We start from the raw sequence: 25,180 nt of genomic DNA on the forward strand, positions 1-25,180 counted from the left end.
ATGATCTCATAACAGCTTTCGCTGTAATACGCTGAAAACCCGGCGAGAGTAAAGACGTGCGTCCCTCGAAAGTGTGCCGGTCAAATGTGTATTTGCACGTACCTTTCTCCGATAATTGGCCATCTCTCGATCATGGGCTTTTCGGCGATCAGCCGTTTCTGATATGGCAATCTGGTCTTTTACCGAGGTGACCTGTCGGTTCGCGTTGGCACATTTCATTGTTGCCCGGATACGAACGCATGAACGTCGTCGTTGCCTGCAGCAACTGAAGCGTTGCACTGCTGAGCTCGTGAATGAAGGTCCAATTGCCGGCATGGAGGAAGAAAAGAGTTAGGAGGGAGCACTGGGAAAGAAAGAAAGAAAGAAAGAAAGAAAGAGAGAAAGAAAGAAAGCAAGAAAGAAAGAAAGAAAGAAAGAAAGAAAGAAAGAAAGAAAGAAAGAAAGAAAGAAAGAAAGAAAGAAAGAAGGAAAGAAAGAAAGAAAGAAAGAAAGTGGTACGTCGGGCACGCAGACTCAAGGTTTCGCTCACCGCCATTTTATCGATGGGGTGGGGACTCCTGAACTCTTCTATTTATTTATTTATTTATTTATTTATTTATTTATTTATTTATTTATTTATTTATTTATTTATTTATTTATTTCTTGCCTTCTTTCTTTTTTTGTCTTTTCAGGTATTTTCCATAACATATCCGGCAACGAGAAACAAGTTTGTCTCTCGGCGTTGTAGCTGTTATCGTCACCCCACACAAACACACACAAAAAAAAACCCTGAAATGGTGAATGTCTGAGGGAGCGTGAGCCATCGCAGGAACAAGATTAGTGCAAGGATCAAGTTGCACAGCTCTCTTTTGCAACTCCTGTCTTCTTTTATCTGCGGCTCTCACTTTGTCGTCCTCGCCGCACTCGGGGGAAATCGATGAATCTCTAATTTCCATTTTCTGCGCCGTGTGTTCTGCATCCGCGACTGCTCCTCCCTCCCTCCCTCCCTCCTTTCCACCTTCTTCATTCCGCCGGAGAAAAATTAATATTCGCGCCTCAACGCTCCTGCGCGCGCCGTAATCGCTCCGCTTTTCGTCGGTGGCGGCAGCGGTATCGAGGAAAAATATACGTTGTTTATCATCCCCTCGCGGTTGGTTATCCGGGGGCTTTCCAGGTGCGGGCTGTTACGCGACGAAGTCCTCGGTTTATTTTTGTTGCGGATAAAAATAAACGGAGATGTTATTGGAAAGCTTTCGTTAAAATCGTATTTGTTAGCGTCCCTTCTTTTTTTTTCTTTCGTGCCTTGCGTACCTTCCGCGCACCTACATTATTATCGACGTTATAACGGTTCTTATACGATGAACGGCGGGAGCTGCCTGATAAACAACAAGAACAAAAGAAAACGTTGGGATTAAAGATAGCGCGCGATGGCGTTGGGTGAGGGTGTTGGAGGGGAGTGGCATTTGGAGGCAGAGATTTCCGAGAAAAATGAACGCGAGGGTTATTCGGAGAAAAGCTCTCGCCTTGCCTGTTATTTCTCGGTACTCCGGTCGTTTTCTGAGGAAACCGTGGCGCCGCCCAGCGCAGGAATCACGAAGGGCCCGATTTCTGTACGCAGTTATCATGGGAAGCACCGTAAGCCTAACACGAGCACGTGGGTTCATACCCCTCTGCGGCCAGCTTTATGTTTCCGCCTACATTTATTTCCTTTACATTACCTCTCCATTATTTAAAATAAATACATCCATTGTGTCCTATTCGTTCTGTTGTTTTCAATGTCTGGATATTTCTTGTGATATATCTGTACAGAGCTTCCGGAGGTTCATTTTCTTTGCGTTAAGAGGTATAGCTATACGTGCTTACCGTGCCGTGACCACAAAAATGCCTGGATGAAGACTTTGACGTTACCGCAGTTCAGCTGTAAGATGTTAATGCGTACACCTCGGCGGGCCCCATCACGACAACGTCAGCATGCAGATTACTAAGATGAATTGGTGCAACTAAAGCGACAGAGCATTGCAGAGGAAAAGGTAAAGAGATTAACCAAGCACGTATCCGGCCAGCGCCTGTACCTTTGTGAAGTAGAAAGGAATGAGAGATAAGAAAGGGAAATGTAAGAAGAAATAACAACTAAGAGGCAGTTATTGGGCAAACACTGAACAGCTGAACTAGGTGCTTCTTGGGTTTCAAAGGGATCATGTTGATCCTGTCTTAGCGAAGCGAGCGTGCATTTTTACAGTGATAGCTCTACCTAGAATCTAGAAAACGCCTTTGCGCATGCGTTTGACCTTGAAGCACGGCCTAGGTCGACGCCTGCAAAAGTCCTTAAGGAAACCTAGTGCGGCGCGTTCGCGAAAACTAACAGCGGCTCAAGGTGAGTCTCCAGTGCCGGCGCTGCTAGAGGCGCTTGCTGGATGCAAGTTAGCAGCGCGTCCGCACTGAGAGCGCCGATGGCGCCGGGCAGTGTCTGTGCGCTGTCTTGTATTGCAACTCGTTGGCTCCCTTGGCGCGGCATGTAGTCTAAGCGTGTAGACTACGGCCTTCCTTGCCTAAACAGATACATGAGGTAAAGTTAACTCTCTGAAGACCAATGCTCTCATCCTCTACCAAAGCAAGCGAACCGAGCTATCGCTTGGCAAACTTGGTTCAACCGCGTTCAACCACGACAATACTTGTTCTTACTTGCGCAGCCGATGGGTGATGTACTCACGGAAGCACATGGCTGTCTCCTTGGACTACGCGCTTTTGTGGCAGCTGCTGGACGACCTGGACCGCGCCTGGGACGACTCGGAACGGCCGCTGTCAAGGGACGAGGTATGTCCACATGAGCGAAGTGAACATGAAGTTATATAACACATTTGGGGGTTGTAAGGATGGTATTGGTATACAGCCGGTGTTATCCTGGCAGGTGCAGCCGGACTTTTAGAGTGTGTCTTTCTACGTCACGCATAAGTCACTGTGAATGACCCACTTGATTCTGTTGCAGGAATGTCAAAAGAATGTGAGAAACGTCCTTGCACAGTGTCCGTGGTCGTTCTAGTAAGACCAAGGGCTTGTTCACATTGGCAAAAGTTGCGTGAGATTGCGTGAGACCAGTGTTAACATCGGTCTAGCGCGACAAACCTGTCTCAGCTCGTAAAATTCCTGGTGATTACGTCGACTTCAGCTCGCAGCAACGCCATCGTCGCGTAAACCTGCGCAGGCCCTGTTCCTGCACACTTGATTGGTTCGCATGCTTGGCAGCTGCAGTCGCGCGAGTGAAAAAAATCACTAAGCTCAGGTAAAATGCGTACGCCTATAGTTCCGGTGTACTACAATTACAATACATGACCATGAAGTTGCTTCACAAGCATCCGGTGGCTTGCGGCGCGAAATTTAATGGAATATCTAATCGGAGTTGTTGGTTAAGATTGAATCCTCGCAATAGTTTCCCCTTGGGTCTTTCTCTTATAGAGCCGCCGAGATTCGTGTAATACATGGAGGAGGAAGTGGTTCAACGTAGCAATGTATAGATTCATCTTTGTGGAACAGCGCTCACGAGACGACGACGAAGTAAAAGAAGGCACAGGACAGGCGCTGTTCTGTGCCTGTCCTGTGCCTTCTTTTACTTCGTCGTCGTCTCGTGAGCGCTGTTCCACAAAGATGAACGCATACCAACTCGCTCAAGCTTCCATTCTTATGCAATGTATAGATGCTGTGTGAGTGGACTCCGATATGTTCTGCGTTGACAGCCTGCATGGTAATGCAAGATGATTACTTTTTTGGTTAACCAAGGGGTCACATAGAAACAAGTGTTGCGTGTGTAGGTGTAGATAGCTTTCAAAAACATAATCGTCGTCTCCATCTTCGGGTACTAGCAAGTCAAAAAGCTGTGTTAACCAAAAGCATGACAGCGCGAAAGGTGCGTCTAGCAACAAGGGACAAATGTAGAAGTAATGAAGTCCTGCGAAAAATGGTCACCAACTAAAACGTAACTCAATTTCCACGTGATGAAATGTCCGGCAGAACCAGAAGCTCACGATGTTCGTTAGTTCATGGGAGAGCATCGACGCATTGGGATTAAATAAAGACATTGCTGCTGATATGACAACGGATAGGCTACATTGTCCAACGTTAGCCGACAGTTACCAACATTTAGCCAGCTTAAGCCACAACTAAACCGATATTAGTCTTCATTTAGCCAGCATAAGCCATGATCCAGCCACCACGAGCCAACACGAGCCAACACGAGCCACACGAGCCTGCGTTGGTAGGACGCGGGCAGTTATGGTAGGTTGGATGTAGGATGATATTAAATAGGGTAAATCTAGGACACCGGCTACCACTCCTTCACAAGCAAATTGTAGTGGGAAAGGGGGAGTGGTACCGCAGTGGCTCAGTGAGTACGCTGCTCGGCTGCTTACCCAGAAGCCACGGCGGTCGCAATTTGATAAAGCCACTTTGCTAAAGACTCGTGTATTGGGCGATGTCGGTGTACGTTGAACCGCAGGTGGCGTAAATTATCTGGAGCCTGTCACTTTCGAACGTGAGAAACATTGGAACGTCAAGCCCCATAAACCAAGGGGTGCGACACTATGCCAAGATGTGCTCTCACATATGATACGGTACACTTACGTCACCAGGCTACCATTTTCTGGTACTGGCATAGCGTGAAGCTGGGCGCCTATTCATATCGTGTGGCAACTGACGATATAATACGCCTAGACTTTTTACCTAGGACGCAGCTGTCGTCGCGGGAACACGGGAATGCGCAGCGCTGTCAGACGGCCACATCGACGAAAACCTCGGATACGACGATGCCCACGTGACAGAGATCAGCGTCGAGTTTCAACCCGCCGAGCATGCGGGTGACCAGAAGGAGCAGGGACGTTCTAGGGGCATCAAGCGCAAGTTTGTGAAGTTCTGGAAGAAGCGCAAAAGGAGCTGGTCGTCTTTGCGTGGCAGCATGAAAAACAGAATGACCCGACTGGACGAAGAGCGAGAGCTTGTAGCCATGGACGCTGCAGAGGTGTGGATAAGATACATATATCTGAAGCTGTGTGACATTGGCCTATATAGACAAAGCTACTACACCTTTCGCACTCAACATGCGCATACGCTGACTGCCTCTGCTTCCTTTCGCATCGCTTATCTATGGGAGATTCAACGTATTGTTGGTCATAATTCGGCTTGGTGTGAAGAAAAGAATGGATGGAGGGGTGCTGTTTGTTCCGCGAGGACAGTCTGCTGTAGAATGCGTCTATTGAAGCGCTCTAAGCGAATCGTTAACGCGCTCATTGCTTGTTGTTTCATTGAAAACTCCGGCACTTCAAGTGCAGGAATTGTAAAGTGTGCCTTGTTATTGTGTAGCAGCGAGGACAAGAGATTGATGGCCCATCTTTAATCGCCTTTACACTGCTAAGGAAGAGAGGTGTGAAATATTTGTATAGCTGCAATAGTTCTCTAAATAAAAAAATCACAATTTAACTTTTTCTATTTACGCATACGCTTCTGGGGCTTAGCGATGTAATGGTCATTAATAATGGCAATCGTATTCCACGCCTGTAGCTAGAACGTTGAAAAAAATGTGAAAGGTGCCGTTTAGTAGAAGAGGTCGTCCTTGAATATGCTGACGATCGAGGACGCCAATTTCTGAAGCTGTCGCCTTCTGCTGCCCCGTTTCTGACTTTGCTTTGGCCAGAAGCTTATACGCAGGGTGTGCCTCTTCTCAACGTCCTGATGGTTGGCAAGTGTGCATAAAAACGAAGAAGGTATCCATCGTCCAAGTCTCGTACCTCCATGTTCCATGGTAAGGTTTGAATGACCGGGTCGCAAAGCGCAAGATTCCCAGCTCTGCCCGGGACCTTCTACGCCATTTTCTTCGCCACCTTCTTCGCCCCATCCTTTTACTTCAGCAAGCTTATCCTTCACGAGTGAAATTTTCACTACTGTGGCAATGCCAAACATCGTGTCTATTCATTCATGCAGTTTGAGTTCTTTTATGTTTTTTTTCTTTTTCTAGGACCCGAACGAGGACATACCGATACGTGAAAGACTTGTGATTCAGGCTGAAGTCAAGGAAGATACGACTCCAAGGTTGTCGAAGAAAGAAGTGAGCCTATCAGAAACAGCGCTGCTCCATCTTGAAGCTCATTTCTTCTTCTGCAACTCCCTCTTCTTTTCAAGCCTGGTGGTTGCTTTCTTGTCTGTCGCCTCTTACGATCTTTGCAGTAATTCACAAGCCTTCGTCCTCAAAGACTTGCATCTCCATCTCTTCATTTCTTCCACTGCTTATCTGTTCTCATCCTCCGTCTGACTCATAATCTTCTGGATGCCTTCAACCAAGCATGAGTTTCACTTTACACATTGACGCCATATTGACACCTTCTTCACTACTTTGTACTTATCACCTCGGAACGCTTTACAAAGCGTTGTAATCGCTGTTTGGGGGAACGCACTAACAGCACTGGGAGGAGGTTCGCCTTCGTCTCGCAGCTTTGAGGGATGCACTGCGTGCCATTCGCACCTTTCGAATGCGTTCACCGATGAATGACCTCACCTGTTCTTGCCAGGATTCATCGGCGAACCAGTACGGGCCGGAGAGACAACAAAGGCGCTTGTTGCCTCAAGAAGTGAGGGTCCTCTTCAACTTTCTTCGCATGTTAGGGCACATTTTAAAGAACATAGTCTTCAGAAACTTATCGAATGGAGTATCGAATGGAGGTTCTTGTATTGTGTTCGTATTAGAGTTCGTATGGGTTTGCAACAAAAGCAGATAAGCGTAGACCATTTCGCGCAGTCCTGCTATATGTGTTCAAGACGAATACTTCACGCGACTCCACATGTTTACCGCACGGGCACAAGTTACCTGCATCTTCCTTGGTAGCTGACGTCCATCCATATTAGCGCAAGAGCTGGCAGCAAATATTTCGTTTAGTATTCGAGGTTCTGTCGTCCTGCTATACTGCAAATGTAGCGTGGTATCGACGTAGCTGTTGTTAACTGCGTTCCAGTAATATTTAATGGCGTTGATATGATGTCGCAGCCAGGCACGACAAAATGTACCTTCCGATCTAAGAACCGAAGCGACTTGAGAAAAGTGGCGAGCAAAAACGTGGGTGCTGCATCTTCTGTCTTTTGATAAACATCTTCCCACAATAAGATACAATTCTTCGAAAGAATCCGGCGAATATGTACTGCTGACACATACCTAATACGCTTTCCGAACTCCTGCTTGTATGACAGACATCGACAAGGGTCGCCTCCTAAGTTTAAGCTTAGTATCGCGAACCTGTTTTCAAAATAAACTTTTACAGCAAGGCTTATCAGTCTGCAGACATTATTCTGCTGAGTAACCTCACCTGAAGTATCTGTTGCCCCATCACAATGAATGCATTTCCTAGGAAACAAACTCTTCTTTTTTTGCCTGTGAGGGAGGAGTGACAAGACAACGCACTTAGGTATGAAAAGCGCAAGCGTCTGGACTCGCTGACATTCGCGTTTCTTCTGGCTCTCTGTGTGTTCCGAAAAACTCATTTTCTGCGATGTCTGCACTGAGAAGTCCTGTGTGCCGCGTGTAAGCTTACTTCGTGAACTTACTTCACTGCAAAAGTATGTCTCTTTCGTACAAATGTCTGTCGCCGTGCATACCGCTTCCTGTACTCATAAGTTTTATGCTCTCTTTACGTCTTTGTTCAAACTGCATCTGCTCATTTCTTTTCACATTTGATCTGCATCAGCAGATGCGCAGTGAATAACACATTTCATTCTACGCAAAGCGAACGTTCTCTTCCATCGCCATGTCTAAAATTTTGTGATTCTTTTCACACTTGTACATGTGAAACTTTGTGAGATATAATTCTAGCGCATTAAAATAAGGAATGTTTAGCATGAACTGATTCTTTTACTAATCAACCGATTAATACCGCACTAAAAACAGTGTTATGATACTGGAATGTTTGGCGAAACACTGCGAGGCAATCGTAAAAATGAGGTCACTTTTAATGAACTGTTAAAAAAATTGTGCAGATGCTCTTGTAAGTTCTGCAGAAGGTTGTAAAGCGTAACCATTGATCCTCCCAATCTGTGTACGTGCCGCCTTGCAGTTGCACACAACTTGAGGGAACTTCTGATCGGATAGGTTGGATCGCCTTAAACTTTCAAAATGACAAGAAAGAACACTGTTAAACTATTTTTCTCGCTTCCAGATTGGTCTCTTCGTTTTCTTTAATAAATATAATTAACAAAAAAATTTGGCCACAGGTATACGCAAAACTGTTCTAAAATCACAGACACGAAAAAAATTGTGCCGAATTTCTCCAACGGGAACTGTCGTACATCTCGAAGCGTTCAATAGAGTAAGGTAGAGATGTAGTAGTGTTGATATATTATAATTATTACATTGTGATGATAACATATTTCTAACACATTAGGCGATATTGGTAGCACTTACGAAATACTATCCAGTGTTGATAATATAGCGCAATACCAAAAAAGGGCTTCACACAAAGTACACGCTGTATTTTCAAGATTAACTTACGTATAAATGTATATTTTGTCCTTTTTATCATTTTACGTCAAACCTTGTACGTGCTACTTGACATCACTTGAGAATTTTGCCCCACTTTTAACTATTAAAGTTGTTTTTTGGAAGGCCAAACATCTCTGAAAGTCTACATTGTTTGATATAGAATGTTTCACATTAGAAACAAAAATCAGACAGAGAAAGAACCAAGGAGAACGGGAGAGACGACAATCCCGTGACAAATTACAGTGACGCGGCAGCTCTGCCTTTTGTCCATCCCATTCCTAGTCTCGCTTCATTAATCAGAAGTCTGCACGGAGCCCATGGAACAACAGAGATGCGATGCGATGTCCCTCACTTGTGTGTCCGGGTCGTTCTTTGTGTTCTCACGAGATTGCCTCGTCTCTTTCCTGACCTCGCGCGTAGGAGGCCTGCCTCGCCGAGTCCTTCAACGTGTTCATCGACTACTGCCTCGAGCTACTCCAAAAGCACCGCGACCTCTTCCCCTTGACCCACGAGGAAGCCGAGCACAAGCTTGTTCACCTGCTCAAGTGAGTGAACAACTGCCATAAATGAACGTATCGGTGATCCTCCGCGGGAAGCAGGGGAAACTGGATCGAAGGATTGATCCAGGACTATCCGGGGAATTGACCTGGAGAATAACAAAGAAACTCGACAAGTAAGTTCAGCAACAAGAGTTTGATTTGGGCGATTTCGTTTATTATAAATATCGTACGTACAGAGTAACAGCTATTCGCCGCGAGACCAGACTACAGATGGCAGCACCGTCGCCGCGTTAGTGTGGATAGGCGGTTTGTGGCACTGCATCCAAATGTACATAGCGGCGCTTCGCTGTTAGCGGTTTGAGCCGACTGTTGGCGAATACAGTGCGTTAATTGTAGCCTAACGGGGATATATACGCTCTCCATTGCCACATTAATGCACGAAGCTGGCCTAACGATCCCATTACTTGTGATAGAAGCGCATTCTGCCACTCAATGGTATGCTGACCTTCGGTCACACGTCGTATTCTGCACTGTGCTCGATGTTTTTTTATTGTTTTATTTGTGCGTGCTTAGATTGTGTTTCCGCTTATACTACAATATAAACGGTGTTGCGCGACTGAGCCAATTAAGTATTTACTTTTTGTTCTGGTGGCTACAAAAAAAAGCTAGTATTTCTGCGTAATTAGTTGAAATAAGACTTCGTGCGCTTTGTACACTTGATTTATGCGGAAGTTGCATAAACCAGAGAAAAAAAAGGTATTTGTTCAAGAACTTCCTGCTGTGTTAACCCTTTCAACGCCACCTATGAAGAACTCTGTAAATACGCCACCGTTACAAAACGTTATTTAAGGGCACCCGATATTCCATTAAACGAAAAATAATGCCGGAATATGTTGATTTAAGGGTTTTGGAAATTAATCTCAATGAAATCGTAATAAATATAATAAATATATGTTTACCTCTAAGTCATTCATGCTCTGTTATTGCATACATATAATCAAATCTCAAGCTAGAAATATAGTGCAAATTTGTTTTCAGTTATGTTCACTTGAGCAAAGAAAAATACTTTTGCAGTGGCTTGCGAAAAGCGGTACGTCGAACGGCTCGTTGATCATGGTAGTGCTTTCAGCAAATTATTCTATTCAAATGTACACTGAAAAGTGAAGTTATATGAATAGATATTTATTACGCAGGAGGTTACATTAATCCAAAGCAGCATGCATATTGCTCATTTTTTAGCCACTAGCCGAACAAAGAGCAAAAACAAGTGTTCACACAATTGTGTACAAAGCGTCTCTAAGGGTTACCAGTCTTGCTAAATAAATCTGCTCAACCTTAGCAACTACCGCTATTATTCTGCACGCCTTTGCTTACAGACCACTCCATTTGCGTCGCTGCATTAACTCCTTTAATCCCACCCGCGCTGCAGATGTCTGGCGCTCATCTACCGGATGAAAGCATTCCAGTGGTCCTGCCCCTTCAGGAACCAGCTCAGCGTCGAAATCACAAACACGCTCAAGGTAAGACGCAACGCTGGTAATCAGACTTGGCTCTAACGCAATTACAGTAATGAAATTTCAGTAATTAAATTACCTTTCGCTGTTATGAATGATGGAATGAAGGGCACTTCCGGGCCCGTAATTTAGTAACGTATTGAAATACTTCAAACGAGCAATTGCAAGAAAATTGTTCATTACTTTTTGAATTACATTCGGCTAAAGTGTGGTATGTCCGCTTCACTTATGGCATAAAAATTTGACCAAACAAGACAAGAAAAATAACGAGCACAAGTTACTCTGAGCGCTCAGACTCAAGCGTAAGTATGAGGCAGTCTACAGAAGAGCCACGTAGCATCCCAATTCGACACCTTGAATAACGTTGCTTGACTAACCTTTGTTAAGGTAATTTCTTAGTAACTTCATTATTTTCAAGAGTAATAGTTACGTAATGTCATTAATTTCGGTCATCTGTAATCTGCACTGTAATTTAATTACACTTAAGGAGCAATTTTGCCATGTGGGCAGGTAATGTTGACCATACTGGGCGTTCTGTTGAAATGCGCGAACACATACAGAGCGTTCACACAGTGAACTTCAGTTGCTTGAATGGCCTGGATACCGAAACGCGAAGCTCAATTCGTGCTTCGAATGATGCGTGATATGGTTATGAATGAATGAATTCATTAAACTATAGGTTTAGAGCTTGAACATGTTATAGAAGGGAGTGCAGAAGAGTATACCCAGTGAAACAACACAAAAGAATGGCTGCTAAGGATTCAAATAAAGTAATGTGTTTCCACCCCTCAACCGACCTCACGACTGGCATTGTTGTGGTTTGGTTTCAATCTGTTACGAGCGCAATCGTTGATGACAATGTTCATGTACAGGATGTTTGACTTGAAAGCATCTCTTTAAAGGTGTTAATTTATTTGATTTGCCCGCGTTTATTCCGTTGCTCACTGCAAACGAGTATAAAGTCTTAATTCAGTGTAGTGTAGCCAAGGAAATCCTTTACCATTGAATAAAGTAATAGTGGTAAATTCAGTTCGAACGAAAGTAGGAGTCCAATATTGCCCCACATGTGCTCTTCTGGTTTCGCAGAAGGGCTGTGCGGACTGGTTTCGGTGCACCCACGCCCTTCATCAACCGTTAGTTTTGGTGAGTGGATTGACATACTCTTTTCTGGTTACGACAAATCGAGCTGTTGTTATACCGGCAGTGACGTACGATGATGTTGTGAGGCTTTGTACCAAGGCTGTCGTGATGGTCACAGTGCTTGCACCCGAACATTGCTTTTTCGATCGGGAACTTAAAAGCCAGTTTGAATGTACGCATATTCTTTCAATCGACACAAAAGGGATGCAAATGTGTTGCTAGGAATTATATGATAGCTATTTAATTCGGTCGCAGAATGCACAGGTGTCAGAAACGCGCTATTTTTAGCGGCAGTCTTCCGGTCAGTTGAAAGGCTGTGACGTAACGCACGTTGATTAACTACACAAAAGACGTTGTAGATGAGCGCTTACAAATCATGTCTGTTATCGTAGAGCGTGGAGATGCATAAGTATAACGGTGTAATAAGATGAGTGAGAAAAAATCGCGATCTAATAAGCGCTTTAAGAAAGTAGGAGTATGTACAGGGGTAATGGAAAGAAACGCGAACAGAGCGGCGCGCTGTTGTCATCGCGCACTGAACTTGGCTGCAGTGAACAGATGCTGGAGTGGTCCTTGATTGTGTCATGGATGACCGTAGTTGCTTTTTATTACCATGTAGGCTATAACTGCTTGAAAAGAAATGCTACACATCAAAGCGTGTAGATGCCGCACTGTTCGCGTTTCTTTCATCGCCCCTGTACATAAACAAGAACATACTAAGTTCAGATATTCGCGGTGTTACTAAAATTTCGAAGTACGCAGGACGCTTTAGTAGGTTCTACCAAACGCGTTACCACAACTGCAATATTGTTTTTGTTTGCTCATAATATACTTGTAGCGAGGATGTGATACGAAAATATATAGTTGAAAATTGGGCTTTTCTGGAAAATCGGGCAACAGTGACCTAGTGGGCACAACACCAACAAAAACGCGCTCGTCGAATTTTTGGAGCCTCTATTTTCGTTTATTCAGTATCTTGTCCTAATGGTAGAAATTTCTGTAGCATAACAGGCTGACGTGTCGGTCGAAGTGGTATATGTACTTTATCAATTCCGATGAAGCTTGTACAAGATCCCCAGACATCAGAATTATTTATGAAAGCGCTCAATCGTCGATCAGCGACTGGGCAGCTTTCTGTGAACACCTACAGGGGAACGTTACAACACAAAATATTCGCTTTTCACTTGATTGCTCTATAGTTACATGACGGCTTTAGCTACGACGTGTCTGACTTTTTAACAGACTGAACAGACGGTACTGGCGAGCCTAACCGAACTGACCAACGCTCTCAACGCTGACCTGCACAAGGGCATCAAGTATTACAACGCAGTCTTCGAAACGTAAGTGACCCTCCTTTCCTAAGCCAACACTTATTCGTCGCTGAGTGGCTATGTTGATACGTTGCTAAGCGTGAGGGCGAAGTTTGCCGTGGTTTCAACTGTTGAAGATATGACACCTGCAATATTTGACACCGCCCGCGTATGTCCAGGGGGAATGAGCAGAAGGCTCATATGTTTGTGTTGGGCTCATAGCAAAGGTTGTGTTAAACCCCTAAACAACAGAAAGGTCACTTCGCTCGCTGCAGCGGCCTCGATCCCTAAAATAGTGAGCCCTTACATTGTATAACTGTCCGACATGTTGCTATTGCATTCATTTCCTCGCACTTGTGGCGAAAGTGTGAATATTGTATATGATGACGTACACGCTTTTCATTGCAGCCTGTATTTTCTCTAGAAATTTTGTTCATGTACTCACCACTCGTGCGATCGCCGCTTGGTATTGCAGTATGTCGAAATAAATAATATACCGCGTACTCAGGTACTTACTATTTTCTATTTTTGTATAAACATTATGAATCGCGCTAATTACAAGGATACCTCACACAATGCTAACTCGTTCAAAGCACCAGCCTGTTTCGCAAGCAGTGACGTCAGCATGCACGGCTTCGTCAACTTCATCTCGCTCTCACAGGTGTCGATATGTGATAAAAGTGGCAACTGCAACGACTGCCAGTGCTGTCATGCATCATTTGCCCCTTCGAAGAGAAACATGGACATCTCATCGTTCCGCCGTCCTAGGTTCGATTTATGGAATCAGTCAGCCTCTAACCCGTTATGACATCTTCCTAGACATCGCTTTATTTTATGCTCTCCACAAGAAAAGTTCTTTTGCTGCCTTAACCATAATGTCTGTGTTCTAGTAACACCTACCCAGACAATAACGATTGGTGACTTCCTAGGAAGGTGCTACTCGAACACAGACATTATGGTTAAGGCAGCAAAAGAACTTTTCTTGTGGAGAGCATAAAATAGAACGATAATGATGATGACGGTGATGATGAAGAAACGATTACTCACAAATTTGGCTCGAAGTGGTATCTCTCTCTCAAACGCTCTATTTAGAGAGAATACTAATGATTCTTGGAGGAAGCGATTATGTTTTCCGGCACGTATTCAAAAGCTTGGGTCAACATCTGAGGGAGACTGAGGGAGAAATAAAGAGGAAATTAGAGACAAAAAAAAGAAAGAGAAAGAATCCTCAAGTGCGCAACTTATGTTCTTGCAACCGGTATTGTTGTCGAGTTGAATTTTCGTATTCTTTGATTCCTTCAGAAGAGTTCAATTTACCTTGTGAGTGATTGTTGGCGCCGGTTATTGACGTGCTTTGCAATATGTTGTAAGAAGAGTCACAGAATCACCCATCTTTTCTTTCTTTTCTAGGTACGTTGGTGTGAACTACACTGCAGTTGTGTACAAGCAGCTGGAGAAACTGGTACGTGCTGCAGTAAACCGCGTTTTAAAAGAAGGCAAATACAGGAGTATATGGCACTGCCGACACGACACGGGCAGTGCTGTTCGCACTGCCTACACATAATAATTATAAAGCTCTAAAATGTTTTACATTCTCGCCCTAGTTAAAGTTTCAGTAAAGCAAAATGTAGAGACAGAAGGCTTTGTGCTCCCGACTAAATGCGGCAGTTTCGCCAGATGCGTCATTCAGAAGAGCGTTCGACGCTGTACAGTTAGTGTCATTGTTGTCTTATGTGTGTTTCTTGTTGAGGTACATACAACACGGTACTGAGCAAACATTATAGTTGATATTTGGATGTCGCACCTATCTAAGTTATGCAAACGTGAGTGTCACTTCTGCTGAAGACATATTTCACTACCCAATAGACAAGGAAACTCCCGCGGACATCCGAATTATAGACGTTCTCGTACAGAGCCGGTTATCCCTAGGATGACCTAGGGTTGTTGCATTTCGGCTGTTCTTAAAGTCCATTTTTTTCTGTCTCGATCATCCTAAGGATATCTACACTGGATTTCATGTAGGCGTCATGATTTGGACGACAGCGGGACGTCCACGGAAAATCATCTTTGTGAATAATAACATTTTCTGCACTGTGTGTTTAGTGCAAGGGACATATACAACGAAAGAGAAAGCGGCTGCGTTGCAGACGACGTTTGTTATTTAATAACTGACGTTGGGCCGAAGGGACAGGTTAAACTGGTGAAAGATTTTACATGCTAAAGTAAGTACAGCAGTCGCTACAGCTTACGCAGAATTGGGCTTGCTGTGTTTCGTGACATGTGTATTCGTTCTTTCGTTAGTTCTTCAACTGCTGTGATGATGTCAAACGTATGCGGCAGTCGTCTTTTCATTGTAGTTCATCCCTGTGGCTCTTTTTTTACATGGACATGTGCTGCATATGTGTCTTGTCGATAACACACGTAGTGCTTTCGAATGAATAATTGAGCAAGTAGCGCAAGAGACAGAGACACAAGAAGGAAAACGAAGAACAGACGAACACTCGTCTGGTCTTCGTGTTCCTTCTTGTGTCCCTGTCCTTCGCGCTACTTTTTCAATATCAATTCCTACAAATTCGCCCAAATTTTGGTTCTTGTGGTTTGAAACTTTGCCATAATGCCCTGTGTGGTGCCGCTACCGCAGTCAGCGACAGGTCATTTCCTTATTCAACGGAACTTTTGAACGTTGTAGTTTGTGATACCTGCCCAATATTTGGCTGTGGTACGTGATTTTATTCATTCTTATTGTGAACTGGCAGGGTGTTCATGTCGCAGTCAAGTCTGCTTCGGCTGTCAGCACGTCTGCCTGTAAATGAACCAACCACCTATCTCTTCTCTAGGTCAACGTCGAAGTACTTTTCGGGAGTGTTAGCCATCTCAAGTGCGCAGCTTTGATGTGGCAACTTTTCTTTCAAACAAGATTCTGATCTACTTTTGCAGAACGGAATGAACTAAGCCTGACGTTTCGACAAGACAATTGAATTGTTTGCTTAATAGAACGGCAGCTTGGGCTAGTTGGTGATTTAGCATCGACATGTTTGCACGGCGCAAAAGAAACGAAGACAGGTGAGAGGACACAACGCAGGCGCCTGTGTTGTGTCCTCTCATCTGTCTTAGTCTGTGCTGTGCCCTCTCATCTGCCCTAGTTCATTTTACGCTGTGCAAATGTGAAAATGCTTACGTTAAACTCCTGCAGCGTTGCACAATCTTTCATAACCTGCGGATCATCGAAGCCTGAATTGGGACAGGTGACTGTCGCTAAGATGATATTCCTAATCTATACCATCTTTTACAGGGCTAGTGTCAGTTCAGAAACGTTTCCTCAGAAATACAGCACAGCATATAGTGAGCAATGCTCACAATGGTTTAAGACTATACGGGCAGTTGCCTTATCAATCTTCATAGAGAAGCGTCAAATATGTGGCATTTCTGACATCTGCCTGTCAAATTTAGGATGAAAACCGCTACGCTAATTTGACTCGCAGATGTGGAGTTCTTGTTTAGCATCTGTGCTTAGGTAGAAACGTTTTCCATTCTTTCTTGCCACAAACCTCTAGGCTGCTTTTTTCACTGCTATGTCTCTTGCTCGCATGCTGCTTTAGTTGAGGGAACGTGTCGCCAGGAAACTCTGTCCTGAGGTAGGTGTCTGTTTTTGGCATTTACATTTGTTCGTGAAACTTTTTTTTGTCAATGTCGCACTGCAGCTCTGCGAAGTGACATAAAATGGAGTACCTGTTCCTTTTTATCGATTTTCACAATTCTGAGGCTGTTTGAAGTTGAAACTTTCTATCCTCTAAAGCCGCCTGCCTTGCCATCTGCAATTTAAACGACGTACAGAGCTGCCTATGGGAACCCAGAAAGGTGGCGCATGCATCTCCATGTTCGCCGCTTTTCTTGGTGCTCGGCCTTAGCACCGTACGTCGTTTCAATTGTAGAGAAGTATCTACCCTAAGCCTATAACCGTGACACCTCTGTCGAACTATTAAACAATAAAGTCTTCATTGCAATCGCCTCTACAACGTACTCGCATGTACCTTGAGGGTATCCTCAATAATAAGCAAATACACGATGCACAGCACACCACTGGCATTCCTTAACCGCAGCGGTGGTCTAGTGGTTATGGTACTGGACTGGTGACCCGACGGTCGTGGGATTGAAACCCGGCCGCAGCGGCATTGTTTCGATGGCGGCGAAATTCTAGAGACCCATGTAGTTAGATTTAGGCGCACGTTAAGTGACCGCAGGTGGTCGAAATTTCAAGAGCCCTCGACAACGACGTCCCTCATAATCGTATCGTGGTTTCGGGACGTGAAACTCAAGCAATAATTAATCACGGGTATCTCGCGACCTCCTCACTAACCTATTCACACGCAGGCTGGTGCTGAGCTTCCGGCCAAGGTGCAAGAGGTTTGCGGCCAGGTGAACGCCATCGACTCGGCGGCTCAGGAGCTTTCGCAGGAACACATCTCCATGGGTGCCGCCCTGTTCGAGCTGTACATGGCGCTGCAGGAGTTCGTGAGATTTCGGGAGCACATACCGCAGGAGTGAGTATCGTCCGCAGAGTAGGCAATATTATACGTGGCACGTATACCCGCTGCGTATGCAGGCAGTGACATGTCAGTTATGCTAGATTGGATACAGTATATGCGTCCATATACGTTGCCTACAGGGAAGGTCGACAACAATTCCTCAGGGAACAAACGCCTTATATTTGATGAGAATTTCGTCCTGCTCCGCGAGAGTCGAACTCGTGACCAACGTATTTCCGTGCCGGTTGCCTTGCTACGTGGGCTACTCAGGAGGCTAGCAGACCGAAGCGCGTGGGCAAATTACTCCACACCGGGAATCGAGGCCCGATACAGTAAATTATCCGTACGGAAGCCGGCAAGACGACCGCTGGTAGGGAAAACCAGTACTCACAGGTACGAACCCCTACAGAGTACGCATATTCCTTGTACATGTACGCTTTCTTCCGGGAAAGCGGTGCTTGTTTATTTTTATTCAAAACACGGTGCAGTCAAAAGACGGAGCAGGGCGGCGTAACCAAAATGCAGTTGACCAAATACATTGAAAGAATACAAAAAATGCGAATAAAAAGCGGGCTACATAATTGGAGCACACTATTATCAATAAATAGAGATAAAAGCCACTACCACACAGTAAAACATAACCATGTTAGTACCATTCTGCGCAACGTAAACGCACCGTCATGATAGTTTGTATTATGTGGTCATGAGCAGATACACATTAATTTCTTTCGTAGCTTTACGCTATAAAATTGTGGGAAAAACAAGGTTTCTCTTCCGTGAAGCGTTCTCTATTTTGCGGGCTGTCGCAGAAGCAGTAATTTAATAGTGCGCTTTAAAGTTAAAGCTAAATGGTACCTTGACGCACTTAAGGTGTGACAACAGTACAGCCCGACACTTCATGATCGTTTGCTCTGAAAGCAATGTAATTTACTTGACCTTCTGATAACAAACGTGTGCTACCTTCTGCGCTATGCTTAAACGCTTAAAATGACGATTTCAACGCCAGAAATTTAATACATAACAAATATTAGCCTTAGTATTCGTGTGTAATGGAGGGCTAAGAAAAATTGGCAAATAACTGATGTGCTTATGCAGTGTGTGTTTGAATGCGTGTGTACACTTATTTTCAGTCAGCTTCCTTTCATTCATCGGCATCTGGCATACGTTAATAAGCCTTAAGATAACCTATTTACTTATATTCCATTTCATGGAACCCTGCAGCTTCATAGAAGGCGAGGAGAGGATAAAATGGCTGCCTCTAGAACGTAACGTATTTGAACTTTCCCATAGCTCCCATTAATTTTATTCTTCTATACCTGTTGCAGACTACGATCAACGCAACCACGTTGTAGCTGCCACATTATCATCAGGCGTTCATTGCGGATTTCAGTCTTGCCGAAATGATTCGCCATTGTGACTCCAACGTGTAGCCTAACACTTGTATTTGCTTTTTGTTGTTAACCGTTTTTCTGCAGAGTACACCTGCCTTTGTTTAATATGCCGATGTTGCCATGTAAAATTGTCCACTACTTGTACAGCCTTACGTGACACGCGTGATAAAGGGTCCTTGAGGGAAGCGACCTCACGTTACCTAATTGAGATATGTCACGTGGCCGAAAGGCCACTGATGGTCATGCATTGACTGATCGAATTTTCGCTTGTTTTCAGGGATTGGCCGCAGCTGACCATGCTGAACTATCACCTTTGGTTCGCCGACTCAGTCCAAGGATGGTTCGCGGTCGCTAAGGTCAAAGCCAGGCAAAGGATACGCAAGGCCTTGGAACTAGACAGGGTACGTTGTTACTCAGAAATACAAAAACAGGTGGTGTGATATGTTGCACTGTATTCATTTGGGATACCAGATCTCTTAAACAAAAAAAAAATTTTGGCGGACTGCCGAAAGACATCCGGAAACTTTAATGAAAATAAACAGGCTGGTTTACAGCAAAACGGAGGTTTTCACTTATCAACGGAGAGTACCTCAAGTATTTATATTTTCGTAGAGGTCACGTGCTTCGGATAAGGCATCTCTACTTTTTGTTGAGCAAATAAGGTAAATACAAAAGAACTTAAGAAGTGATGGCAGAGGCTGTTCCCAGGGTGAAGTTTAACCAACATTGCAGAATATACTCTGCTAAACATCTGCATCCTTTCGGAACGCTGGCTCAGCCGGGCTTCTAGAGTGCTGACCAAGAGAAGCTCACTTGTAGAAAAGTAGGCTCCGCAGACGTTTTTCTTTTTCCGCCACATTTAACTCCATACACTTTTGGTATTTTAAGTAGCAGCGATGAGCTATAATTTATTTATTATTATTGGATGCGGGGAACGATCTCTGTAACATGAGCTTTTCAACATACTTTAAGCTTTTGAAGCCAAAAAAAACCAAATGCTCCGTATGGGGAAGTTCAAAACATCACAGCGGAATGGCAGATCTACTGAGTAGCTGTGTTGGGCTGTTAGAAGCGTACTCGATGCTGCTTCAATTGTGAAAGTGGCAAGAAAAAAAAACTATGAGGTTGGAACTCAAAGGACGTTACATGTTGTCAATGCGGTTACACTTCTGCAAGTACAGGTGGAACAGATCCTATAGGGGCCTGATAACATATGTCTGTTGAAGTAAGGATAACGTGATTTTTTCGGTGACATTTTTGTTATGCCTTTGTTTCTACTTGCCCGACTGCAGCCATATTGCCACATTCAGTGTGCAGACAATGCTAAGATAACAACGTATGGTTTGATGGAGTGCCCAAAGACTTTCATATAAAAATTGTCACATTCTATGCCAATTTAAAAAGCTATTCAATTTGTACTTTGAAAATTGACCTGCTTTGTCCTCTGATAACAGTGACATCATTGTGACCTGCTTGTTTTCCTGTTGCCTTTCTGTGCGCTTGCCAAACACGCTTGGATAGAGGGTGAGTCACTGCTTTACGCACACCTTCATTTGCTAACCTGCTTGATGTGACCCTATCCCACGAGCATGCAGTGTCTGCGAATTACACTTGGCGCTCATGCTTATCCCTGTGTTTTGAGGCTTTCCGAACTAGTTCAGGATTTTCATATTTCTAAACCACGTAAAATGTGCAAAACTCTATTAATAGTTTGTCATAAGCAGTACTATGCGTTTCCTCAATGTATTCTGTGAAATCCTGTTGTAGTTAATGAGTAGCATTTTGGGCAAATTGGTAATTCATAACGTTAGTTGCGCAGTCGTACTGAAACTGTTGTAGTTGTTACAACCACGTTCTAATTGCGCCTCATCTGTGCAGACATATCCAGTTGATAATGACCACAGAACTTGCCATCTGGATAACAGAAATTGCTGTTGTTACAGCAAGAATTTTCTGAAGTTATTTCAGATTCCACATTCAGCGTTAGAATTTTCCGTTGTGCAACACTTTCTCGTGACAACTAAGGTGAATGCTGTCGCGCGTGTGGTGTTACATCAGAGAGCTGAAGTTCTACAAAAAGAGATTTGTGGTACCTCAGTAAAATATGTTTACACAACAGGGACCGAATTTTAATAACAGCAATTTCTCTGAAATAACGCAAAAAATTCTTGTAGCACTTCAGAGCCCTGTTGATACAACAGAAGAGAGCGTCGCGACAGACGACAGGGTAACGCACCATGCCATGTCCCAAATACATCAGAATTTTCTGGTTACATATTGTGTTGCATTTTTGAACGGGCAGTTCTCGAAAGTGTCAAGCTATTGGCCCCCATACCGAAAGTTTCAGTGTGTTTGTGTCCTCTGGTATGTGAGGTGTTTCCGCTTGAAAACAGCATCCAAATTCCAGCGTGCTGCCAGGAATAGGAAAAACAGTAATCGATTGTAGCCGGTCCAGTTTTCCGTTCCAGTAATGCTTTGAATTTCTGGCATTGCAGACGCCGTACTAGGGGGTGAACATACTGCATTGAACTGCTATGCGCATGTGAACATGTATCGTTGCTCTGCTCCTGCTTCTTTCCATATCTTCTCGGGGTTGCTGCTGTAGGCCTGCCCGAGATGCCTACGCTGCCTAGCTTTCTTGGACACAAGTGAGAAACGTGGAAGACAGACATTGCAGTTTAAAAGCGTGTAGGCCCCATATTGAAATGCCGTGTTTACTGCGAAATAGTTAGCCCTGTGATGCTTACAACGAACGCTTTCACTGACTACAATTTACAGCGTACGGCTAAAAGGCAATTGAATTCGATTATATACTCCACGAAACAAACGTGGCTACATTTTCATCATTGTTTACTAAATCCATCATAAGAATGTCCTTGAAGAGAAAATTAGTGTGACATAAAACAGACACTGAGCTGAAGTGTTGAAATGCGCAAATAGCACAGATACTAAAGGAAGAGACGACGACACACAGAGCGCAAGTGAACACTTTGGATCATGAAATGAGATTTCCTAAATGGGGACAACGTTTCGCATCTTCTCAAAGGCACTTATGAGATTTTGAGATGCGCTTAGCAGATGCAGACAGTTTTAGGCTGGCAGCAGTCCGTCCGTATCGATGCATCGATGCATGTGCATCGTCTCAATTGAGACAATGCACAAGCGTCCATGACTGTTGAGAGTGGCAGCAATCGCAACTATCTGCAAAATAAATCGATGCAGTGCGGTTAAACGCATTGTGTACTTATATCTCGAAGAATAGAAAGCAATCTGTACTGAATTGTCACGACGGTGAGTGTTCGGACCTCCTCGGTTGAGCAACATGCCTTGCCGAAAAACCCTGTTCCTGACTGCCTGGCTTTCTCTTCCCTATGCCTTACCCAATCGCCAACCCTCTGGAAATGCGCAGATGCCTGCCGGTTTTTTACTGAATAAGAAGAAGGTACAGTGACCCTGCGCCCGGCATTATTCAGCCCGTTTGTGTTAGCACTTTCGGCGCCTGCCTGTCACGCTACTTGCTGTGTCTGCATGTTTGCCCGTGTCACGTTGGTGTGTGTGCTTGTACATTTGCCGAGGAAAGGTAGGTTCTACGTATTTTGATGCCGGCAGAGGCAACAAAAATTTCAGTCTCTAGAAAAACCGGGAAACGTTTGGTGGTGGTGCAACATTGCCTCTCTTGCCCCCTTACTTTGATGCTTTGAAGTTTCGTTATCCTGAACTTGTTCGCTCAAATTTGCGGAGCCTCTGTTCTTTTATTGCGATAGCAATTATATGGACAGTCTCGGCTGGAAAATGTCCGCCCCCGTCGCCGTCATTCACCGTATATGTATAAGTATGTATATATATAGAAAAGCCACAAGAAAATAATTCAGAAATTCTTTCCGACGCGCGGAATCGAACGGGCGACCTCTCGCTTTGCAGCCCGCCGCGTTAGACGTTAGGCCATGACAGCAAGTCTTTCAGCCTGCTAACGGCGAGCTATTTATATACACCATGTAATTCAGCATGCTTTCTTAGTGGCCACATAGATGGCGCGACGTGCGCGCGTGTGGTGCACTTTAAAGATCGTCGCCCCGCTTCTGCGAATGCCGTTGCTCTTCGCTCTACAGGGCGTGGTCGCTTTCGTGCGCTTATCTCGAGGAAAGAAGGTGCGGCCGGTGGGGTGCTTCGCTTCGCTCGCTGCAGCGGCCGCGTTTGCGAAAGGAGCGCGCTGTTCAAGCAGAAATAAGTAACTGCGACAATTAGTTCGCGCTTGTCTTGTGTGTACCTGTTCGTTCGTTTCGTGCGTCCTGCTTTATGTTTGACCAGTGCGCTTCAAGTGTCGAGCTGTGACGCATTAGTTCGCGCTCGTCCTGTGTGCGTTCTTTTCGTGCGTCCTTTGGGCTCGAGCGACGCGCTGGCAATTTCGAGCTGCTTTCCGTTCTTCGCGTTACATTACAATTTATTGCTATCGCATTCATTGCTTCGCCGTTGCGGTGAAACTGTGACTTTTTTTTCTCATCGTGACTGTCCAGAAGAAAAAAATCCACATCCGGCCTGTAGTTGCAGGAAGCCACACTAGAAAACACATTGTAGCTTTTTTTTTTTTTTCAAGTTCTTGCGGGAACGGCAATTTTTTTTCTTTCGCTTAACGTTCTTAACCTTGCGAAGATCCACAGAAACGATCTTCAGTATGTATAAAATGTGTATTTCGGCTACTGTCACACTAAATGAGCGTTGACCTGGATTTTTCAGATTGTTAAAGCACAGTTGAAAGAATGTTTCGCACTTTCGCAATACAGTATCCAGTGTTATCAGCAGCCTTGTCACTGAGTGTTGATATCGTCGTTTACACTCGAATTTGATGCTCGTGAAGCGTGCGCATCTACTGAATGTGTGAAAAATAATTATCTGTTCATCACTTTATGCCCGAGGCACTGTAGCATGCGGATTATTTCTGCGCACAATAAATGCTGTGCTATGACGTCCGGTACTTTTGAATTTGCTTGAATGTCTATTTCCATTGGCGCCTTGTCATTGGTTCCTGTTAGCGCGCGTTTCTATGTCTGCACTGGGTGTGTGTGTTTTGTTTTATTTTGTGCACCTCTGTTTTAGAATACAAGCAGGGCGGATGTTGTGTCGTGTGCAGAGTAAAGGCCACCGTATATTGCCAGTTTCAGTAAAGATGGTTGTTAATTTCTTCTAATAATTTTTGCATTCTTTTCTTCGACTGCTACACACAGATCAAGTGCATCGACTCCTACGTCCAACACAGTACGTCAGCTGTGGATACAACTACATGCTTTGGCCAAGTGAGTATCGTGCACGAACCACCTTTTTCAGGTTGCTTGGTGCTCGCTAACATGTTGAGTGGGATGTTATCTGACTAGAAATTTTGCGCCGTAGGAGCTTATGAGTAACGCCGCATATCTGATGTCAAAGCAGGCACTTATATTTCTTCATTTGAATTAATATGACACTCAGTTTGGTAATATGCTTCGAACATTAGCTGTTCGGATAAATTTGAGCCTCTTCGGTTGAGAAAGCTAGTATAGCTAGGAACACTTTCTCTTGCTGTCCCAAATTTTCTTTCTTCCGTAGTTTTACATTACTCTCCTGTAAAAGCCTGTCAAAAAGGGCTGACAGTATCAACAAATAAATAAAATAATTGAATAAATTCACAGCTCATCTGCAAAACTCAACATCCACGCCAGCGGTATTACGTTAGGAGCCGAGCAATATTTTAATATAGCTAACAGGAAGTGAAATGTGATAAATTTTATGCGCATGATTTTTAAATGGAGTGTTTGCTTGGTTAGAATTTCACTTGTGTCTTCTCACAAAAGAGGCTATATGTGTGCTACAAAACGTGTTAGTGCATTCTACATGCGAGCGAGGAACGGTCATCCCGCCAATCAGAGAAGCTCGGGAAACTTGTTTTCACACTGAAGATGACATATATCTTTTTAATCTATACAATCAACCATCTCGTAGCTCTTGCAGTTCATTACTAAGATTATTAAAGAGGAAATACTAAGATTGTATTACTCGAATTCTTCCCGTTCACACAAAATGGAAAGCCTTGCGGCTAATCTTATCTCTTCTGTTCAGTGCGTTTCACGTAATTACCCATTGCGATAGTGGGCGATAATGGCGAACGGAACGGATCCTACCTGTGATGCTACTATTCCTAGTTTCTAAGCTCATATTTATACTTGTCGCTTGCACTAGCACTAGAAACCAAACAGAACGTTCCTTTTCGGCTAAGTTGCCAGACGTATTACCTATGCTTTCGAATTCGTACACCATGTTTTCTTCACTATGACACTTAC

At 44.2% G+C, this 25,180-nt stretch overlaps 1 protein-coding gene across 4 annotated transcripts in view; it reads left to right on the forward strand.

The window, feature by feature from the left end:
• LOC119399838 (BAI1-associated protein 3) overlaps positions 1–25,180 on the forward strand; it is a 501,956-nt gene that overhangs the window by 442,924 nt on the left and 33,852 nt on the right. Inside the window, exons 11-22 of one of the 4 annotated variants that reach the window (XM_049417861.1) lie at positions 2,670–2,793; positions 5,981–6,070; positions 6,531–6,590; positions 8,909–9,033; positions 10,418–10,508; positions 11,589–11,645; positions 12,885–12,982; positions 14,363–14,414; positions 16,552–16,587; positions 17,324–17,493; positions 19,147–19,270; positions 24,092–24,160. In XM_049417861.1, the coding sequence (XP_049273818.1) occupies positions 2,670–2,793; positions 5,981–6,070; positions 6,531–6,590; positions 8,909–9,033; positions 10,418–10,508; positions 11,589–11,645; positions 12,885–12,982; positions 14,363–14,414; positions 16,552–16,587; positions 17,324–17,493; positions 19,147–19,270; positions 24,092–24,160 (1,096 nt within the window). The remainder of the gene's footprint in view (positions 1–2,669; positions 2,794–5,980; positions 6,071–6,530; positions 6,591–8,908; positions 9,034–10,417; positions 10,509–11,588; positions 11,646–12,884; positions 12,983–14,362; positions 14,415–16,551; positions 16,588–17,323; positions 17,494–19,146; positions 19,271–24,091; positions 24,161–25,180) is intronic. The other 3 variants (XM_049417862.1, XM_049417863.1, XM_049417864.1) reach the window with 3 other exon arrangements.

Source organism: Rhipicephalus sanguineus, chromosome 7, assembly GCF_013339695.2.
Source record: "Rhipicephalus sanguineus isolate Rsan-2018 chromosome 7, BIME_Rsan_1.4, whole genome shotgun sequence".
NCBI classification, from domain to species: domain Eukaryota; kingdom Metazoa; phylum Arthropoda; class Arachnida; order Ixodida; family Ixodidae; genus Rhipicephalus; species Rhipicephalus sanguineus.